Below are 19,831 nucleotides of genomic sequence, written 5' to 3'. Positions count from 1 at the left end.
ATGTGTGTAACATCCCTGGATGAACAGTAGTAATTGTCAGTTCTGACTTGTGACATTTTGCTCTTGGAATGATGAGCTCTTATCTTCTTTCTGTATTATTTCAAATGCAGGCCTCCATTTTTAGGATGGTGTAGTGGCATGCTTTACCCTAAAAATATGTTATATACATATATATATCTATCCTAAAATATATGTTAATACACATTGCCAATAGTAAAACAGCTGCATGGATATTTCAGTTGGTGGGCTGTAGGGCCCTTAGGCCTGGGAATCCAGCCCCAAACCTTTTCCATGTGTATGTCATCTGTTAGGTCAGGGACCACCTGCCTTGTGGGGGCAGTGGAAGGAGACAGCTTGGCAGGTATCCACTGTGGAGATGCTTTCTTTATAGTTAACTAACCTTAATGAGATACTATTTGCTGGCACAACAGTTGAGGTGTGCTGCTTCTCTTTTCAATTCTGTTCTTTCTCTCCCATTATAATGCAGCCTTTTCACCCACAGGCTCATCTACCTCACGTGAAAGTTCATGCTTACTTTGCTCCAGTAACACCCCCTCCATCGGTCGGAGGGAGCGGACAGCGCCTCTGCAGATGCTGTATTATCCTCTGACAGTGAGTGCAGCCACACAGAAAACGTGGTTGAAGAATGGGGCAGCAAGTCAGCGGAAGGAGTCGGTTTCCTGACAAGTCCTAATGGTGGTGTTTGGTCATCCAGTTTTGTGACAAGAAAAGCGTTTTTTTTTCCCCAGGTAAAAATCTTAACGTAATGTGCAGCTGTGGATTAAGTTGGTGATGCTTTGGTTTGTATTAGTAACTCCTTCCTTCTGTTGGCATGAGAACTGCGGTACCGTGTCAAACATGTGGGCATTGCAGCGTAGCAGCTGCGCAGTGGAAGTCCACGAAACTTGGAAGTTAATTTGCATTTGTCAGCACTACTCGGTGTGAAGTTCTGCTGTAACGTGGGCCATGCCAAGGAACTGAGCCTGCTGTTCTGTAATATACACCACAGATCAAGTATCAGGTTTAAGGACAAATCAGCTTTAGCAGATGTTGACCAAAAAATGCAAAGTAATCATAAGCTCTTGCAGTGAAACAGCAGCTTGTTCTTTTTCATGATTCAGCTTCATATTTAATTATGTAACAGGAGCTAATAGGTAATGTCAAAAGGTAAGGTAGTACCTCAAGATACCCATAGAACTAGAAATACTTCCCAAGTTTTGGACTTGGTTCAGTTGAACTCTGCTCTTACAAAGCTTGCCCGTCGCCGACGCACGTTCTGCCCAATGCCATGGGCCTTGAACGGGGTTAAGAAATCCACTGTGGCAGAGCCCGTGCACTCTACTGTAGCTGCTGCCACAGCCATCCATGGTGCTTTCGCCAACGCCATCCCCGCGTCCTCCGGGACCGCCGTGGAGTGCAAGGAAAGGATGCTTCCAGGAGGGGTGTAGCACACATGCTTTTCTACAGATGAATGGAAAACAGGATGGAGCAAGGAATTCAGTTTGGCCCACCCATTTTAGGGAAAAGCATCTGGGCTCATCAGTCTGTAGGCAGGAGTTGAGCCACACCAGACCTGTGGTTTTCAAATGTAGAAAGCCAAACTCTTCACATTTGGTTAAGAAGCTGTCAACGTCTGAATGATAATAATGATGATAAAAATCTACATATTAACTCTTAAGGCCATGCTTTCATCTTTAGTTTTTCAGTGCTAGACGATTAGATAAACTTTTTTTATATTAAGCAATTTAATTATCTGAGAGAAACTACTTGACAGTTCAGAAAGCTTTTCTTGTGTAAGTTTGACTTTCTGTGTGTGTGTGTGTGTTTTAAGAGTTCAGGGCCTGTGTTTACTGAAAATGAAAAAGCAGTTGGAAAAGCTACTACTGGACAGAACTGCCATTTCCCCCCTGCAAATTTTAAACCACTTCTTAAAAGGATTAAGTGTGAACATGAACTTCTGTGGCCAGCAATGGCTGGGTTGTGTTCATGACTCACAGAGAATGGGGACAGTGAATTAAGACCTGAGCTTTGGGATTAAATTACACTTTAGACTACAGTACATGGATTTCTTTATTACTACAAAATAAGCCAACCTGGGCTTCTTTTGCACAGTAGTGGAGTGCTGTTACAATCATACTTCAGAGTTCCATTAAGACACTGCTGGTCTAATGAGAGTTTGAACCAGATTTTATTCTCAACTGTACCAGGGCAGTCATTGGTACCAAGATGTCAAGATGTGTTGCCTTTTGTTGGCTCATTTTTTTTTCTAAGACCATAATGAACCTTGTAAGTCTATTGCATTGAAGATGTACAAAAACAAATGGAACCTACTCTGATATAGGACACTTAAATAAACAATCAGCTGATGTCAAACTTGAATTTGTTGGAATTATTTCAAATCTAAGCAAGACTTCTGCTAGAAGACCCATGTGAATGCACTGTGTGCAGGATATACTGCAGAGCTGGTTTACTTCCCTTCCTAACCTTGACCTACGATTCGTGCTAGGGCAGGTCTTGCAATTAATCTGAACCTTAACAATGGACTGTCTCTCATTGCGTTGGGAAAAAAGTAAACAAAAAGAAAAGCACATTTACAAAATTATTGAAAAACATTTATTATACTTAAATTGAAATGTGTACATCTTATTAAAAAACAAAAGCCATTTGCTGGTGCCATAATTTAATTCCAATTTCAAGTGAGCTGGACAAACTACTGTACAACTTTCAATATTCTTTAAAATTAGATATTTGGATACTTTCCAATCAAGGATTTTTCCACTTTTATAAAACATTTGGATTTGAATATGGTGTGAGCTAAAAAGACACAAGTGTCAGTTCAGGAAAATACTAGGACCAAATAATACCCAAAGAAGAACAACTTATAGGCAGAAATGTTTAAGAACATAAAATTTTACTTTCAGTGCAGAAAAAAAAAAACCAAACCAAAAAACCAAAAATAGGAAAAAAACCTCTAGGTTTGATGAATTTAAATTTTCAAAATGCTACAGCTTTCAGAAGCTTTTCTGCTAAGCATTTGAGCCACTTATGAAAGGGGAAATGAAAAAGTCAAAAGTTGCTTTTTTACATGCTGTAGTATTGGTTTACACGGAACACCGCAGCATAAAAAGCAAACTATTCCCAAGCTTTTAAGCCAGAGATCAAGTTGGAACTTTCCAAAGGCACAGAATAACAGCTCTGAAACTGTCACCTACCTTTGTGTACCTCTGGAAATAATCCCCTTTAAGTACCTAACCAATTGCCACTTAATGTTAGCCTAGGAAATGCTGTGCCATGACTTTACAAGACACATCCAAAATACCAAGAAAGCACATTGCCTGTTTCAGAGAAAAGTAAATATTTGGTCATATGGAAGAGGCACTGTAACAGGTGTACAGTATGGATGGATGGAGGGTGCAGGAAGGGCAACTGAAAAGGTAAGAAGAGATTTGTCCAGAATAGGAGCGCCAGCAGGGCGTTCACCTGCTGAGAAGGAGACTTACAGGGGGTGTATTTAGTGTTTCTCAAGCAATTTATTCGATGCTGCTGAAAGCTATGACAGCCCTGTGGTGCCAGTGGGTCATCTTCCCTCATCAGCATAATTCCACTGAAAACCCCACTTCTCACTGCCATTATTTTTAAACCCACAATTTTACAAGCAAAGAGTTAAACTGCAGCAGTGCTCCGCAGAGAACCTAGGAAACTAAACATAAAGGATGCATAGGCAATTCTTTTCCATTAAATTCATTAAAGCAAAACACAATTACTTGGTACCCCATAGGATTTATATTAATCCCTCCAATAAGGTACTATTGATAATGCAGTTTGCTGCATGCATATATTGCATCTGTCTAGGGCTTCTTAAAAGCCCTGTTCTGGCATTTACACTTCTTACATACACTCTTATACACAATTTACACGGGAAGCTGTTTTGACAGCTTTACTCTCAAAGACCTGACAACCTGATCACTATCACCTTAACTACTCATCTTCACACAGATTAGCATGTGCTCTGCTAACATCAAAAAATAAAATCAGCGTAAGGTACAAGCACGTAATAGACAAACTGGCACAGAAAGGTAAATGCCCCAAAATAAGTCTACATTCATCTCCAACTGGATACAGATAATAGAAAAGCAGCACTGCTTCACTTCTATAAACTGTATCTACTGGCCATAGTTTGCCTTATTTCAGTGAAGGGCAAGCACCTTTGCTTACATTGTCTTCCATGCCTGTACAGAAGCTGTCATGGCATTATACCTCTCATGAGGACACTTAGCTATGGCAGTGATAAGAAAGTTCACCTATCAAACAGCTCATTAGAAAGGTCATTTTGTGTTTTCAATATGAAACATCTTATACAGTGAAGTTAGATCCTAAGGTTTTGGATGATCTTCATAATCTTTAGGCAGGACTTCATTCTGTGTTGGAGTATCAGTCTAGCAAGTGTGTGATGTCACTTCAGAATTATATGGAAGCCTTCTCCATTTTCAGCTGAAAAAAACAAAGGAAATGTCAGTCTTTCTTGAACAGAACCACAGAACTACAAGCCACTTCACCAAAACACCCAAGTATGGACTTGGTTTTGAAAATAAACTCATCTACAACAAAAACTTTAAAGTTTCCTACTTGTGCTAAACAAAAAGGTTATGATTAATGATTTGTAACTGGATCTTCAAAGAGGGACAGTTTCTGTAGGTAAAGTTTGCACAGAGTCAAACTTGTCCATTAGATTTGTCCAAATTGATTAGAGCCATTTGCTGACACCTTGTATCAGAAATAAATTGGAGTTGTAAGAAAGAGTGGTATTCAACAACAGCCTACTGAAGATGACTACTGACTACCAGAGAAAGAACAAAATGTTATGCTCAGTTCTGCTGACTCTCAGGACTCAGTTAAGATTAAATTTCTGAACTTCAGAGTTACTACTGCCAGGATTTTTAATATTTTTTTTTAGCCTATTTTGAAACTTCACCATTCTCAACAATTATTAGCAGCATCACTGTCCAGTGATGTCTGACTAGATTTTACATAAGGTTTATTACTGAATCCTGCACTGGTTGTGAACTGAAAGCTTGAAGAAGAGCCTGAGATGCTACACAGAGATTGAAATCTGGCTAGGAGAGGAAGAACTCTGAGTATCTTCTGCCACTGTGTATGCAAAACTTTTATAATTTTAAAGAAGGCTTGTTGCTGGAATAAACAAGTTTTAGACTGTCAAAAGAGACAACATACCTTTTATTGTGGTGAATAAGAAACAACTCTCATCTTGAAAGTTTTGAACCATCTACAAAAAAAAAAGTTTCAAAACCTTCTGAGTGCAACCAATGTAAAACACAAAACAAAAACGCCCCTCAACAACCCTGATATTAAACACAGCCTTTTGTACGCAATTGTGTATTTTTGGTTGTGTTCAGCAAGTGGCAGGCATATACCAAAAAAAATCCATTACTAGTAAAATCCATTACTAGTAAAATACTTCTTTTTTACTCTTGTGACAACCAGCTGGGAGCCTATTACTGCTGGCTGTGTTTTTGGCACTGTGGAGGAGACACTTGAACAAGCAGAGTTCAGCAGTGTTTAAATGCTCCCTGCCTTTGGGCGTGCTCAAAATAAATATGTACTAAATAATTGCTGCAGCTTCTCAGAACTATATAAACCAGCTGCCTCTGTCTTCTCAGTTCAGTCAGGCAGAGGAAGAGTCACGTTTAAGGAATCCTTCTGTTCATTTTATTGTAAAAGAAAAAATAGTCTAAATGTCAGAAAACACTAGGGTTCCATTATCAAACAGAAAAAACAGTAATAAATAAGCATCCATAAGAAAACCCTCCACTCCCAGTCATAAATAAAATGCCAAGAAAATAGAATTTCAATTACCTGATCACTAACAAGAATGTGGATGCCTGTGGGACCCTGTCTGTAAACTTGGTTGATCTGATGCAAAGGAATATTAAATGCCAAAGCAAGCTTGCGTGTGACTTCTGAGGCTGCCATCTCCTCTAAGTAGATTGCATGATAAACTACAAGAAAAGAAATTATTTACATAAGCATGGTACTAATCAATATTACTAACTATATTAAAAATATCTGAATTTGTTGATATTCAAGGCTTTCAAAAATTTTAAAACCAAAAACTTTTAGTTTACTCTCTCCCTGCTCTCACTAAAAGCATGAACTGCCCTAACTTTTCTTTCAGGGAAAAGTCATAAATACAGCTCTGATGGGGGGAGGCTTCTATTTGCTCTGAGACTAAAGGCAACTTCCACGTTTTTTCCTGTATCCTGCACAAAAAGGCACAGTCATGTCAAACAGACTTAAAAGTGGATCTTTAGAGAGTCACCTAAAGATGATTTTGAAAGCAATTTTGGGCAGTCTCAAAAGAATCAGGTAATACCTACATCCCACTTATGTGCCTATGCTGTTACTTTAAATACAGATGTAGATTTTGGGGTTTTGGTAAATAAAGCATTCTACAACTGAATAAACTTTCTACAGATCATCTCAGAGCTGAGTGCAGCACAACAAACAGAACAGTAAGACAAAGCAGCTGTTCAGTTTGAAGCTGTATTTACAGTTCTGTATCTTTATTTAACAGTGCAAGAAACTCTTGGCAGCTCCAAGGTTGCACGTTCTTCTGGCTGAAGATATCCTGAGTGGAAACATGTATTTGACAGCAGCCGTATTTTATTTACAGATCCTCCTCCACCTCAATTCTTGCATGGAAAATCCACAAGCACTATTGAAGTAGCCTGTGCAGATTTCAGCTGGGGAGAGAGGTCTCTCAAAGCCAAGAGCAAGAAAAGAATCATTTCAAATAGTTCCACTCTTAATTGTAAGAGTGACATGAATTTATGAATAAACAGTTATGTTTCCATCTGTGTTGAATCAACAACTGTCAGGGAAATAATACTAAAATCAAGAGCCCATTCACTACTTGGTTGTTCTGCCTTGTCCAGGCTCTACAGTTTCAGATCAGTTGCACAGAAAATGACAGCAGAATCTAACAGAAAATGGGAAAGAACTGTTTTATCTGCATGTGGCTTTTACATGCACCTACATTTATATGGTTGATATCTTGTCTGTAACAACATGCACAGCTGATTCCAGAGCTCCTTCATTCATGACCCTGTAATTACAGTGAGTTTTATCAACGGACTGAAAATGCTCAATGGCTTACTCTTGAGAGGTTTCAGGTTCTGTTTGCTCTGTGCTGTTAAAGCAGCAATACTGTTGGGATACAACTTCCCACGGTTGCTTTGTACACCAGGATCAGCAATTCAGCCTCTTCTCTGTTGTTTTCCCTTTCCCACCTATCCTGTTTCACTGCTGTGAGCCCCAGCCGTGCCGTACCGTATATTGCACCGTTGCTGTCTCCGCTGCCCGCGTCCTGGCATTCCAGTTGTATGTTCCGTAAGGGCTCCTGGCACACGTAGATTGTTAAACGGGGCCTCACGGACCTGCAGGCCAAGGAAATCACACGTCACACAAAAGGCTACGTGCCCTGCAAATACAGAGGCTGATATGTTTTTTATTGCTGAGCCCAAAAATTTACATTAATCTCTAAATAAGTGGTCTCTCACATGCAGCTGAATTTAAATACTATTTCAATCCATTCAGAGCTCCTACAGACACCGCTTGTTAGACTCCTGTAACAAGACTACTGAATAACAACAGCAATTCCTCCAGGAGGGCCAACAGTACCAAACACACATTTCAGACAGAATCAGACATCCCCTGGGATGCTCCCTGTGTTAGCAGACAACACCTGTAACCTCCAAAGGCTTCAATTTGTTCTTAGCTCCCCAAATGACCAGTTTTGTGGCTTGGCAATAAATCCATCCATATCCAAGAAGCTGGCGGGGCCCAACTGCATTGGTGCAGCCTTACAGCCCAGCTGCACCTCACCTGGGCCTGCCCTGGAGGTGTGCACAGGAGGAGAGTTTTAAACATACTGCTGCCAAGTCCTGAGGCAGATGACACAGGCACCAAGGCCCATCCTGACACTGACTGCCCAAATGTCCCAGTTCTAGAATCCCCCACCTAAACCCACTCGGCCTCACAGTCAGCACGTCACCTGGATTTCAGTGCATTATACAGCCGAATTCCATCGGCTGGACCACAGATTTGTACCAGATCTTCTCTTGTCAGCTTTAATAAATCAGCACCTGGACAAACACATCAGGATTTAATGAAGATTACTGTAGCACATCAGTTTTTTTCTAAAATAAATTGTAGGTTCATTTAAACTAAGAGTAACAAACTTCACCATGTCCAAAACAGAATTTTGGACACAGGAATAAGTAAAATTCAGGCCAGGCTCTAGTGAGTGCTATATAAATCAGCCTGTTTTCCAAAAGTGGTGAGTTACAGTTTATGGGGTTTACATCTTTGAAACAGTACGAGTCTGCAAGGCACACAACTTCTGTGGAGAGAGATGACTGTTCTAGAGACAGTGATTTTTGCTGGCACCCATGGTAGTGTATTCTGAACACATGCAAAATACAGAGCGAAAATATTCCATGGTTTGTCACACAGTGAATTACCCCAGACATTCAACTACCCATCCATCTCTTCCTCTGTGCACTTAAGTTGTAACAATGCACTTGTGTATAGAAGGTGCTGCTGAAGCAAAAAATGGGAGGATAGATTCTTCTGAGAAGCAGCTTGAGTGTCAGCAAAGAAAACAACACTCCAAAATATCAGTCACTGTAACAGATGAGTGGGAATACAGGAAAAAAAACCAGCCTTTATGCATGAAAATACTCCACAGACTATTCAAGAATGCACAAATAAAAGCCAGCAAAAAAGACTGATCATAGACCTTAAATACCATAGCAAAAAAAACCCCCAGACCTGAGATAGTATAATAAAAGTCACATATACCACACCTCTTGCTTCAAAAAAAATGCCAGCCTGCTAGTACTTGACTTTTATAAAGATAATAATGAAAAAGAAAAAGTTTTCCAAGAGTCTTTGTCAGAAATTTGGCACTAAAGTTTTTTGATAAAGCTCAGCAACCCTCATACAAGAAGCACAGGTCAAAAACTAACCAGCAGCAGAAGAATAAACCTTCCCAGAAAAAAAGCCTGGTACAAAGGGAATCCTGACAAAAGCATGAGCTAAGCTGAGAGGCAGAGAGCTGGCATCATTCACAACACTGTCCCCAGCAAGTGTCACCAAAGAAAAAGGAACTTACTTTTGGTGAATACTGTATCATGCCACCCTTTGCACAATTCTATGGAAGACTGAAGAAGTAAACAGCAAAACACAGCCCCACACAGTCCATCTATTGCCATGTCTTGGGGCCATATAGTGGGAACTGCACTGCTCTTTAACCAGCAAATTAGTAAATAAATATGCATAAATATGTATACTATAATGCTCTTAGAGAACTCTTTTCCCACACCGAACTTGTTCAGTAACACAAAGAAAGAAAAAAAGTAAGCTATAGATACCTGAGAAATTTGAAAAAAGCCTTGTATAGGCAGAGAACCTATTCTTGAGCAACCATTGCTGAGTTTCCTGGATTGTGGCTGAAGGATGAAGCTGCTGTAAGAAACGAGATTGGATATGATAATTTGGATACTAAAAAACCCAAACAAAACCCAAGCAATTAAAAAAAATCTCCCTCAGTTCAATACTTTCTTAGGACCTCTTAACATCAAGTGTAAATCAAATATTCTGACACAGCTATACAAATACACTTACAATCAATACCAGAAAGCAAATACTCACATCTCCTGACCCTTGAGAGGTTCCATCTCCTTGATGATTTGGGGAGGAAGAATTGCTACAGGTTAAAAAACAAAACCAAGTATTACTAGAATTCTATAAACCAACATATTTAAGCATTGTTGAAAATTAACTTGAAATTTTCAAAACAATAGGCATCACAGTTGAAGCAATTAGAAGATTGCAACTCGTTAAACTTAACGAGAGAGCATTCCACAGTCTATGGATCAGACTACACCACTGTCAATTATTTTTGGATGAAGTGCAAGTTTAGTTACAGTGGATTAATTAACGCCTCAATACAAAATGTTTTCACCAGTGCAATTTTTGTTTAAAGCTTTTGAAAATATTTGTTGGGGCTTTTTCTTGCAAATTATACTAACTGTATGATGGAAATGAAGACTGTTGTTACTGAAAAAAGCTAAAAATAATTTCCATAGACAAGGACAAAATCACAATAGTAAAAAGGAAAAGAATTTGCTTTATGACAAAGGACAAGAAGTTGTTTTAGAGAATGCACAGTAAGAAAGAAAGATGGTGAGGCAGAAGTAATTACATTATAACTGAACCATGTGATACAAATGCCATACTCTAAAATGGATATATAGGTTAAAACAATCTCCCAGTTCCCCAGTAGAAACAGAACACAGTTGAATTTACTCAGAAAACATTTTGAATAAACCTGATTAAAAATGTTGCCTTTAATGGGGATACAGAATAGAAACCTACCTGTCTGGGACACTGTAGGTGTTATGCTGAGCAGAAGTGAAAGCTGGAGCAGGAGTAGGACTGTTGTTTACAAATGTTGTAGGAGTATCAGGCCATGGTGAGCACTGAGGATAAAGAATTAAAACTTAAGTTTCTCTTGATAATATCTTTTTTACTCTGATGCACACTTCTGTCATTTAAAGCCAGGAGTTTATCCACAGAGTATTCTGATTTGCACTCCCAAATGAAGACTCCCTCTATCCCACATATTACATGCAGATATTCCAGGTAAAAATCAGCTCTGTTTTATCTTGTTCTTTTATGAAGCCTTCTATTTATACTATCTTCTCTTATAAAAAATGAAGGTATTATTGGTGAAAGTGACAAAAGACCTGTACAGATTATTCAGTTTAAATGAAAAACGACCAACCCCCAGCCTCCTGCTGGGAAAAGAGTCTTTTATCCTGCACAGGATGAAAGGGCTGTTTAAACTGCAGGGATAATGACATGACAAAAAGTGTTCTGTAATAGTAAGTAAAGCTGTGAAGCTAGATTGCACCTTATGGATAAATTTTATGTCTCTGCCCTGAGAGCAATCAAATACAAACAGAATTTTCAGAGGAAATTTTGTGAATTCAGACATTTTAATAACTTACTGCAGGACTAAAATTATGCTTACTTACATGGACTGATTTTTCTGAACTGCTTGGCAAACTGGAATTTTTTAAACAAGTTTAAGTCATCACAAATATATGATAAGCCAGCTGTCCAATACTGTCAGTCTTTTTTTGGGTATTATTAAAAATTGTCATGATAAAGCTTTTAGAAACAAGGCTACCTTTTTAGTGCTTCCAACAGCTAAACTAAAAACCCAGTATTTTAAAGAAAAACAAAAACCAAACAAGTTTTGATATGTTTAAAGACATAATTTAAACAAGCAAGCAGCTCAAGATCAGGTAAGCTAAGACCATGCCTGTTAAGACAACAAAGATTTTTGATATACTTATCACATACCAGCTAAATACCTTGTAAAAATTTCCAGATTTATATCACAGCCTTGTAGAACAGGCTGGGGGGCAACAACTATGACTTAATACCACTGGGAACTTGTTTCAACAATTTTGTGTTAAATAATCCTTCCTCTTTCTGAGGGAAAGAGTAAATAAGGGAAGCCACCACCTTCTGTAAGAAAGTTAGCAACATTTCTGTGCTGGATCCCAGTCTTCACTTGTCAGCAGAAGATGGCAAGTTCCTCAGCATGGCACATGGAATTAAAATTCTTTTATCTTGCATGCAAATAGCTTAAAAATGAGGAACTTTCTTTATCTCTCCGAGATTTGATTCAAACCAGCATATTTGTTAGCCACAGCATGCACAGTCTTTGATTACATAATCAAAGCCACCCTTTTGGGCTACAAACAGTGTCCCCACACAATCCTCCTCCAAATCTATATATTCCCCACCTGTTGTCTCTCTTCTCAAACTCATTTAAATGTTAACCTCAAAGACATTACATCAGATAGTTACAACTAGCCTTCATTCACTAAATATGTGATCCAAAGCTGTAATTTTAGAAGGAGAGCTCGACATAGAAACATTAACTTGGTTCTTCTGAAATACTTGAAAGTGCACATAAAATTCTTTAATTTTGTGACATTCTCTTCCTAAATTTTAATGCAAGATGTTTATGTGGACACACAGATGCAAGTTTCACATCCTTGGCTATCATTCCCATACAAGATTCTAGCCACCATATATTTAAATCTGGGGGCAGAGAAGAATGCACTGGTGCCAGAGAACACCTTTTGAATCATTCCCATCCCAAGGTAGGTACTGCAGTTGGTGTTTCTGTCCTTCAAACCCAGCTGAAGTTCCTCACAACGAAGCTCTGGGTTTAAATACAGGAAGAAGCACATTTGAAGTATTCAGAAAAATAAAATCTCAACCCAAAGCAAGTAGCCTTTCTTCTACCATAAACATGTTTTCCTGCCTTATCTCCTATTCCAGCTAAAACACCACTAACTATCCACTGAGACTCAATAGCCTGGTTAAAAAGAAAAAAATAAATAGGAAGTGTAATACCACTGCAACACATCCATTATCTGTTTTTCTTGTTTCTGCCTTACAGGTTGGGGAGGGAAAAATGGGTATTTGAGCACGGAGGTACTTAATTCTGAAAGGTTCAAGGAACAAAAAAGTCTTCCAGCAATTAACCCAAGCTGATTATGCTTTTGGAATCACTCTCATTGGAATCATGCACAAATGTCTTGCTCTTCACAAACTGGATCAAGCAAATGCCTGGCCACCAAATCCATTAACACTACAAGGACTAAACAAGGATGTGTTTTCTAACATCCTGCATGATGATTCTGGGTTGAGGGGGGTGAGGGGTACAAGGGGAAAGGATCACAGAAAGTGGCAATGTTTCCCTGAAAACGCACCTGCCATTATCATTTGCAGGGACAGAACACTGGACTTCATCCTTGTGGATTGATCAATCAGGATATTTCATACATTCCTAAGCCAAAACTGAGGACAAACCAAAGAACATTCAGGAAGCTAATTATACTAATACACAAGTCCCTGACCAGTAGACACAAACCTAGGAGAAAATGTCACTCTGTCACAAGGAAGCATTCAATTCTGTAAAAAGCCATCACAGAACAGAAAGAAGATAGGCATGATATCTTTACCGGTAATAAATAATTAATATATGCTGATGCATTTACCAAGATGCTGTTTTTGAGATGTCAAGATTAAATGTCCTCTATTACTAGCACATTGATACAATACTACTGATACTACTATACTCCAGAAACTATGTCTTATTTCCAAATGTGGATTAATTCAGAAGGAGAAAACTGTTTTGGTTTCAGATGTTTACCAGCCTTCTGTAAAAGGCCTTGAATTAAGTTTTACTGAGTTAAAAAGAAATGTAAAAGATCTAAGTATGATTTATCAGATTTAGGATACATAGCATTTAAACTCAAAACATTCCTAACTGCAGAGGAATTGCAAAATCTCAAGTAATTCTAAGTCATGGTTTAATGTAATGTCCCTTTCTACCTCCAATATACTGGAATCTGCCCAAATTCATGCCTTAAGAGAATAAAGCTGAACCTTGGCAAAGAACTCCATACCATATTCAAAGACCAAATAAACATGAAAGCAAAATACAAAACCAAATTACAGTAAGTCTAATTTGTTCTCCAATTTAGACTTGATATATCCTTGGGCACACTGCACCTTCTTAGAGGATAAACTATCAATTTTCTTATACATAGTATGGAGCTTTTTCCATCTTGCATGTCTACAACTTAATGTTCCAATTTATTTCAAGGCCTACACCTGGAAATCTTTTAACTTGAATGTGCTCTATAATCAGCTCTATCTGCAAAAAATGACCATTTGACCAACTTTAATCTGTTTGTAGTTTATATATTCTAGCTTGTGACATATGAAACACACTATTATAAAAATCAACCAAAATACTGCAGACAGAAAAAAGTGCAAAGGCCGAACTACTACAGCCCAAATTTTCCTGCTTTTACAAATTCAAAGCAGGGGAAAGAAACCGGTGGTGTTTTTTTCTCTTTTCCATTAGATAAGAATTAACCTTTATATACAAAGAGAGAGAAAAACAAAGTGCCTCCTTCATAAGGTGGCCCCTGATTGAAGGTCACATGTATGTAAACATCCACTCTGAGGTCCAGAAGGCAAGGTTAAATTTGTAGCTTTTTATATCTACAGAAAAAGTTGATGCTCCATAGTGTGAAGAGCCTAACAAGCTGTTTAACTGTGTCCTGTCAGTTTGGACAATACTGAGATCAACACTGCAGAAACTGCAGTGAATGCACTGAATTTTGATACATCAGGTGAATTCAGAGAAGTGATGGAAAAGCTTATCTAGATGGCATTCTTATGAAAATAAGTGATATGGGAAAGATGGGTGATGGTAGGAAAAGAAAAACCCCTGGTTCTTTGAAAGGACAGAAGAGCAGAGCAGAGCTATTCAGAAAGGAAGCTTTGCCAAATTCCTTATATTACATTAGAAAGACATATGAATTAAATTGGAAAGAAAACATACTAGATTCAATGTTTTCTGAAGGAAGCATAGTAAAAAACCATTCTGTCCAAATCCAATTGTGACTGAGCTGAAAATAATCACATAGGAGAAAAAAAAAATAAATTAATATCTAACAAATAGAACAGCAGAATCTTGGAGGGGTAAAATTAAAAAACCCAACATACAAAATGAGATCCAAGAAGCAAGTAATGGAAGGTTAGGTTAGGTGTAGCAGGAAGATAAGAATTCACAGCTTTAAAAACAAAGAATTATAGACTGGATCAACATTAATTTCTGGAATTCAAGAAAAGGTAACAGACTATTATTTCTGGGCAACTAGTTAAGTGGCACTGACTAAGGAACAGTCAGCAGTCTTGACTGCATCTAGTAAAAATACATTCCAAACAATTCTGGTTTGGAATTTTTAAAAGAGCTACAGTTCCTCTGGACATGTGAAGTAAAAAGATCCATCCTATAGAAACACACAACATGTCCATCTCAAAGATAGGGAAACAGGTCTTCACTTTTTGTGTCTTAGCACCTTTGTGAAAACAGTACCACACATATGGAACACTTGATCTGCATGTCTGAGGGAAGTCTGGAAACAGCCAAAGCTTCTGATGGCCGCATTTGGGAAGACAGATTTGCAAGGACAGAATTGCTTTAAGTAGAAATATTTATCATCCCTGTCTATATTTACAGGGCCAACAAAAATAACTCTGTCTGGTGACAAGTGAAAGAGGTCCATGAATTTGCCTTCAAAATGTATATCAGACACTGTTTTTCTGCATCAAGCAAACAAGTTTTACATTCAACTTCTACAGCTAAAACTGATACTGAGTGCATAGCTATAACCAAGGCTTTACTACAAACACAGAAAAAAACAGTGTTTCTTGGTATTTTTTACAGGCTTTGTGATTTCTAATTATTTTGCTAATGATGAAAATCATTGTAATGATGGAAATACCATATGTTGGAATCTGCGAACAATACCAAGTTAGCAAGGCTGAAAAGATTTTATCCGGTGTGGATAAAATTCAAAATGGCCTCGACGAACCATTTTGAACAGTGAAATTATCTCAAGACAGCATTGTATTACAGGCAAATGAGAAACAGGAATAGTGAGCTGCACGAGTAAGAGAACTGGAAAGCTGTACATAGCTGCTATTCAAAATAGGCTGTGGGTCATTATCCTTTGTGGGCTTTGGGAAAGACATCAGAAGTCCAGAACTGTCCTATCTATGGTCTTCTTCACTACAATTAAGGTAATTCATAGAAGCTTAGTATTCCAAGGGATTGTTAAGGAAAGGTTATATAATTTCAAGGTATGATTTAGCTACAGTTTGTCTTGCTGTGGACAATGGATTTATCTTGTCTGCTTAAAAATATCTTTATTATTCTTCCTATAAGCAACAGTCATTCTATGAGATACTTCTAACAGCAGGAGAAGACAAAAACACAGAAATCCCTCCAAGGACAAGCTTCAAAAGATGCTTTATAAGCAGAAGTGATAAAAGTCTGTTTTCTCCTGCCTCTCCCCCAGGGCCAGCTGGAACTACTAAAATAATGCACTGCCAAAGAATCATAAAGGTGCACCTTAAAAGAAAGAACAAAAACCAAAAAAACAACTGCCAAAAACAGAAGATTAATTCAGACAGCTCAGTGCATACAGCAGTTTTGACTAAAAACAAAACAAAACATCCAAACATCCTCCAAAGAACCCATCTGACTAATACTGCTTGTTCCTTCCCGCCATGGGTTATAAACAACAAGAGGTATACACTGAAGTATTTTATAACCTAAATATAAAACCTTATACATCACTTTCACAGATCATAAATACGAACCAAATTATGCCTGAGGGACAGGAGTCAGACAGTCATTGCTTAAGCACTGCTAGGAAAGCAGTTCAGCACAGTATGCCTGTTCAAAGAAGAGTCAAATAATGGCCTTCCACAGTCACATTATTAATTGACATTTAAACTTGCCAAATAAAAGATGTGGAATTGTTCCTCTTTAAGGAACAGCATTTAAGAAATCCAAAATGCGAACCCTTGGCAAGATGATTGCACAGGACATAGGAGGGCACAGGATATATGTCAGGTTCCCTCTGAGGTGCACAGATAGGGTTAACATAATACACATCATGAAGATGAGCTGACTTCTGAACTGCATTAAACCTGCTTGGAGCACAATAGGTAGATGGCTAAAGGAAAAATCACTAACAACCACCTGCAACATGACATAGCTTTGAAAAAATACTGATGTACATGAAAACTTCTACTGAATATAAGCACAAATAGGAATAAACCACTAAATTTCACTATTCTTACTTCCACTGATGACAAATGTATAGCAAAGCAAAATGCTACTTCATTTAAAGTCATATAAACTGAAAGTTCTTGACTCAAGTTACACAGTCCCTCTGCAACAGTTTAAGTGTTAGATTTAGGAAGGATTCCTTTGCTGAAAACAAACATGGAGCAATTGGGATACGTGGAAGTGTATAAAATTAAGACACAGAAATAAAAGTATTTTTACTTTATATAATGGAAGTTTCTCCTATATCTAACACTGCACAAGGTATCTTGCATAATCAAAAGGTAAGCAGAAGTCCCTTACACTGCCTCGCTTTGCCAGAGAATCACCGTAGTCTGCTGGCAAAGTCCGCTTGCTGGACTTTTTCTGCTCATGTTCAACTGCATCTTCAATTATAGGCTCAAGCCTCATCTGGACAAACACCAAAGATGTGGATCAATTTCTTTTCATTAAACAGTGAGGAAAGATCTAAAAGCCTTTTAAAAACTTCTGAAATATTTAGAAAACTGCACAGAACTCACTGATGTTTAAATAAAAAACCTAATGAGGCTCTGGCCTTAAATTCAGTAATATCTGATAGACTTTGAAGCTCAGATTTGGTAAATACACTTTAGGAGTACCCCCCTCATTTTTTCACTTTTTTTTTTTGCTTTTCAGATGTAAGATTTTGAAATCTTTATCAAAAGTCTTGCTAAAGGGTTCACTACAGTCAGTCAAACAGTGTTCAATCTAAAGTGTGTTTTAATACAGCATCTATTGAATATCTAAATCCAAGTTTACTAAACAAAATCTTAAAACTGAATGTTGCTGCTTGCTGGACAAGTTTTTCAAATAAATAGTTTATCTCTATGCAGAACTAATTCTTCTCCAACCCTTCCAGGATTGCAGCTAAGTAATGTGCTGTATCTATGTATATTCTCCTCAGTCAGCAGATGCAATTTTATTTTGTTACCTCTGTAAGAACTGTGGTGTCATATGAAGGCTGATACTTCTCTTTTTCATGTGCAGTTCGCTTTTCCATCTTTTCTCTGTCTGTTTTCTGTTTTCTGTCTGCTCCTTTGGGCTAAAAATGAACAGTTATGTGAACATGAACACAAGTGGAAAATGGTTCTATAACTGAAATCTGATCTCAGACACGAACCGTTACAAACAGCAATATAACGATTTCCCATATCTTTATAAAAACTTAGAGACTGCAGTGTCTGTTTTCTAATGTTACCTTAAAAACTTTGATTTGACAACTGGCTGAATGCAGATGATCTGTATATTCTCCATTTTCAGTCTGTTTAAAGGTGTCAACCTGAATCCTAAAAGGAACTCCTTTTTCTCCTCCATGTTTACGAGGGGTAAATTCAGTGCTGATACAATGTACCTGAAAATAAACAATGACCAAACAAAAAGGACCCTCAGAAGCATTTCAGGCTTGAACTTAATTATGTTACCTAAATCACATGAACAGTTTATTGTAAAAAAATATAGCAAAGCTACAAAAGATGACTGACTGGAAGAGTTTTTCATCTCGTGCACCCTCATCTCAGAGTATTTTCAAATATGCTCAACTCCTTTAAAAATCCACAGATCTTTTAATCAGTGTGAAATCACTTCAGCTGCTATATCAGAATTAACATAGTGTTAATAAGCTACAAAGACCCCTTAAGGGTATCTAAGAAGAAAATCAGTGCAATAGGAGAAATTATGAACAATCTCACTGGACAGTGCTCCCAGTTTTCTTTTGCTTCCTTATGGAATTTTAAGCAAGCCTTTAGAACAACCGAACTGTACTGGCATAACATCAGTTCCATTTTCAGTCTGTTATCATTTCTTCTAAGGAAAAGCAAAAACAAAACTGTTCCATAATTTATCTCACAGTTCTTCAAGAAGACTACATTTTAGCAATTATGTAACTCTTACTAAAAAAAGTATCTTTTATTGTACTAGATCAAAGTTAATTTACTGATAATACAGAATTTAACCTATTTTGACAGCCAGAGTAAGAAACGTTGCAACCTGAAACTTTACAGCTATATTTGTTTATAACAAAATCAGATCTGAGACAAAAGTAAGCAATGTGAATATGAACATTCCATCTAAATAATTTCCAAAGAAAGCACGCTGAGTTGTCCTGAATATCAAATACACAAATAACAGAATTCCTACAAGAAAGCCTACTTGGCACTGTAAGAAACATCTTTTGAGTGTCTGATTTAAAACCCTTTTCTTGTAGGAAAATACTTTTGATTTTGAATCCTTAAGCCAAGGTTCTGCTGAAAGCAATAGTAAGAGTTATTGAGAGGAATGTAATTTAACTCTTAAATTTCATACAACTAAATATTTTAACTCTGACAGCTTTCTTCAAAGAGCTTTTTGAAAAATTTTGTTTAAATTTTACTATAAACCCAAATTAAATAGAAAAACCTTATTAGGAGCTCTATTAGACCTACGAACTGGTGTTTTTTCACCAAGATGGTATTTAATGGCCATCCCAAAAATAATAAACCAAGAAGCTTTGTAGTTCAAGCTGTTTGTGACCTGAAAGGCACCAAACACAGACATCCAGTCAAATAAAGTTTCAAACCTGAATAAAAGCAGATGTACATTTTGTTGGATCCCATAAAAATTCAACTGCGTTGAGCTGGCTTGGATTTGTCTTGATATCAATGACTCCAACAGACATTGGAATATCTATTGAAATAAGCAGCATGTATTTCAGAACAATCATACAGCAAGTAAACACCATAAATAAATTGTAATATAAGGTTACCATCAGCATACACAAGGTGAGGTGGAAAATGCTGGCTTTGGCAACTTGACCAGCTTCTTAGGACTGATACAAAGAATCTTAGTAGATCAGCTTCTTAGGACTGATACAAAGAATCTTAGTAGATTCAACATACAAAGTGCTCAAGGTTTTGGGTGTTGTTTCATCCTCCTCCCCTGCTGCCACCCCTGAGGTCATGCACCAAAAATGACCAAGTTATGCAAAGTACAGAAACCATGTTGGCAGCATTT

The 19,831-nt window shown here is 37.7% G+C and overlaps 2 protein-coding genes across 7 annotated transcripts in view; one reads left to right on the top strand and one right to left on the bottom strand.

Annotated features, from left to right (window-relative positions):
- FBXL2 (F-box and leucine rich repeat protein 2) overlaps positions 1–2,373 on the top strand; it is a 37,290-nt gene extending 34,917 nt beyond the window's left edge. The window contains exon 14 of the mRNA XM_033511978.1: positions 503–2,373. Coding sequence (XP_033367869.1) covers positions 503–610 — 108 coding nt within the window. The 3' untranslated portion in view covers positions 611–2,373. The remainder of the gene's footprint in view (positions 1–502) is intronic.
- A 217-nt stretch (positions 2,374–2,590) lies between these two features.
- The window catches only part of UBP1 (upstream binding protein 1), a 39,593-nt gene continuing 22,352 nt past the window's right edge, over positions 2,591–19,831 (bottom strand). For 2 of the 6 annotated variants that reach the window (XM_019005552.2, XM_015617065.1), the window contains exons 5-16: positions 19,398–19,504; positions 18,042–18,194; positions 17,775–17,885; positions 17,126–17,233; positions 10,459–10,562; positions 9,733–9,787; positions 9,453–9,546; positions 8,072–8,162; positions 7,348–7,454; positions 5,875–6,017; positions 5,233–5,284; positions 2,591–4,491 (exon numbers count right to left, since the gene is read on the bottom strand). In XM_019005552.2, coding sequence (XP_018861097.1) covers positions 4,454–4,491; positions 5,233–5,284; positions 5,875–6,017; positions 7,348–7,454; positions 8,072–8,162; positions 9,453–9,546; positions 9,733–9,787; positions 10,459–10,562; positions 17,126–17,233; positions 17,775–17,885; positions 18,042–18,194; positions 19,398–19,504 — 1,163 coding nt within the window. In that variant the 3' untranslated portion in view covers positions 2,591–4,453. Of the gene's footprint in view, positions 4,492–5,232; positions 5,285–5,874; positions 6,018–7,054; positions 7,124–7,347; positions 7,455–8,071; positions 8,163–9,452; positions 9,547–9,732; positions 9,788–10,458; positions 10,563–17,125; positions 17,234–17,774; positions 17,886–18,041; positions 18,195–19,397; positions 19,505–19,831 lie in introns of those variants that run through there. The other 4 variants (XM_019005551.1, XM_033511977.1, XM_015617067.1 and 1 more) reach the window with 4 other exon arrangements.

The sequence above is a fragment of the Parus major genome, chromosome 2, assembly GCF_001522545.3.
Source record: "Parus major isolate Abel chromosome 2, Parus_major1.1, whole genome shotgun sequence".
Lineage (NCBI taxonomy): Eukaryota > Metazoa > Chordata > Aves > Passeriformes > Paridae > Parus > Parus major.
Note: the sequence above shows the minus strand (reverse complement) of the source record. Positions and strands in the feature narration are given on the sequence as shown.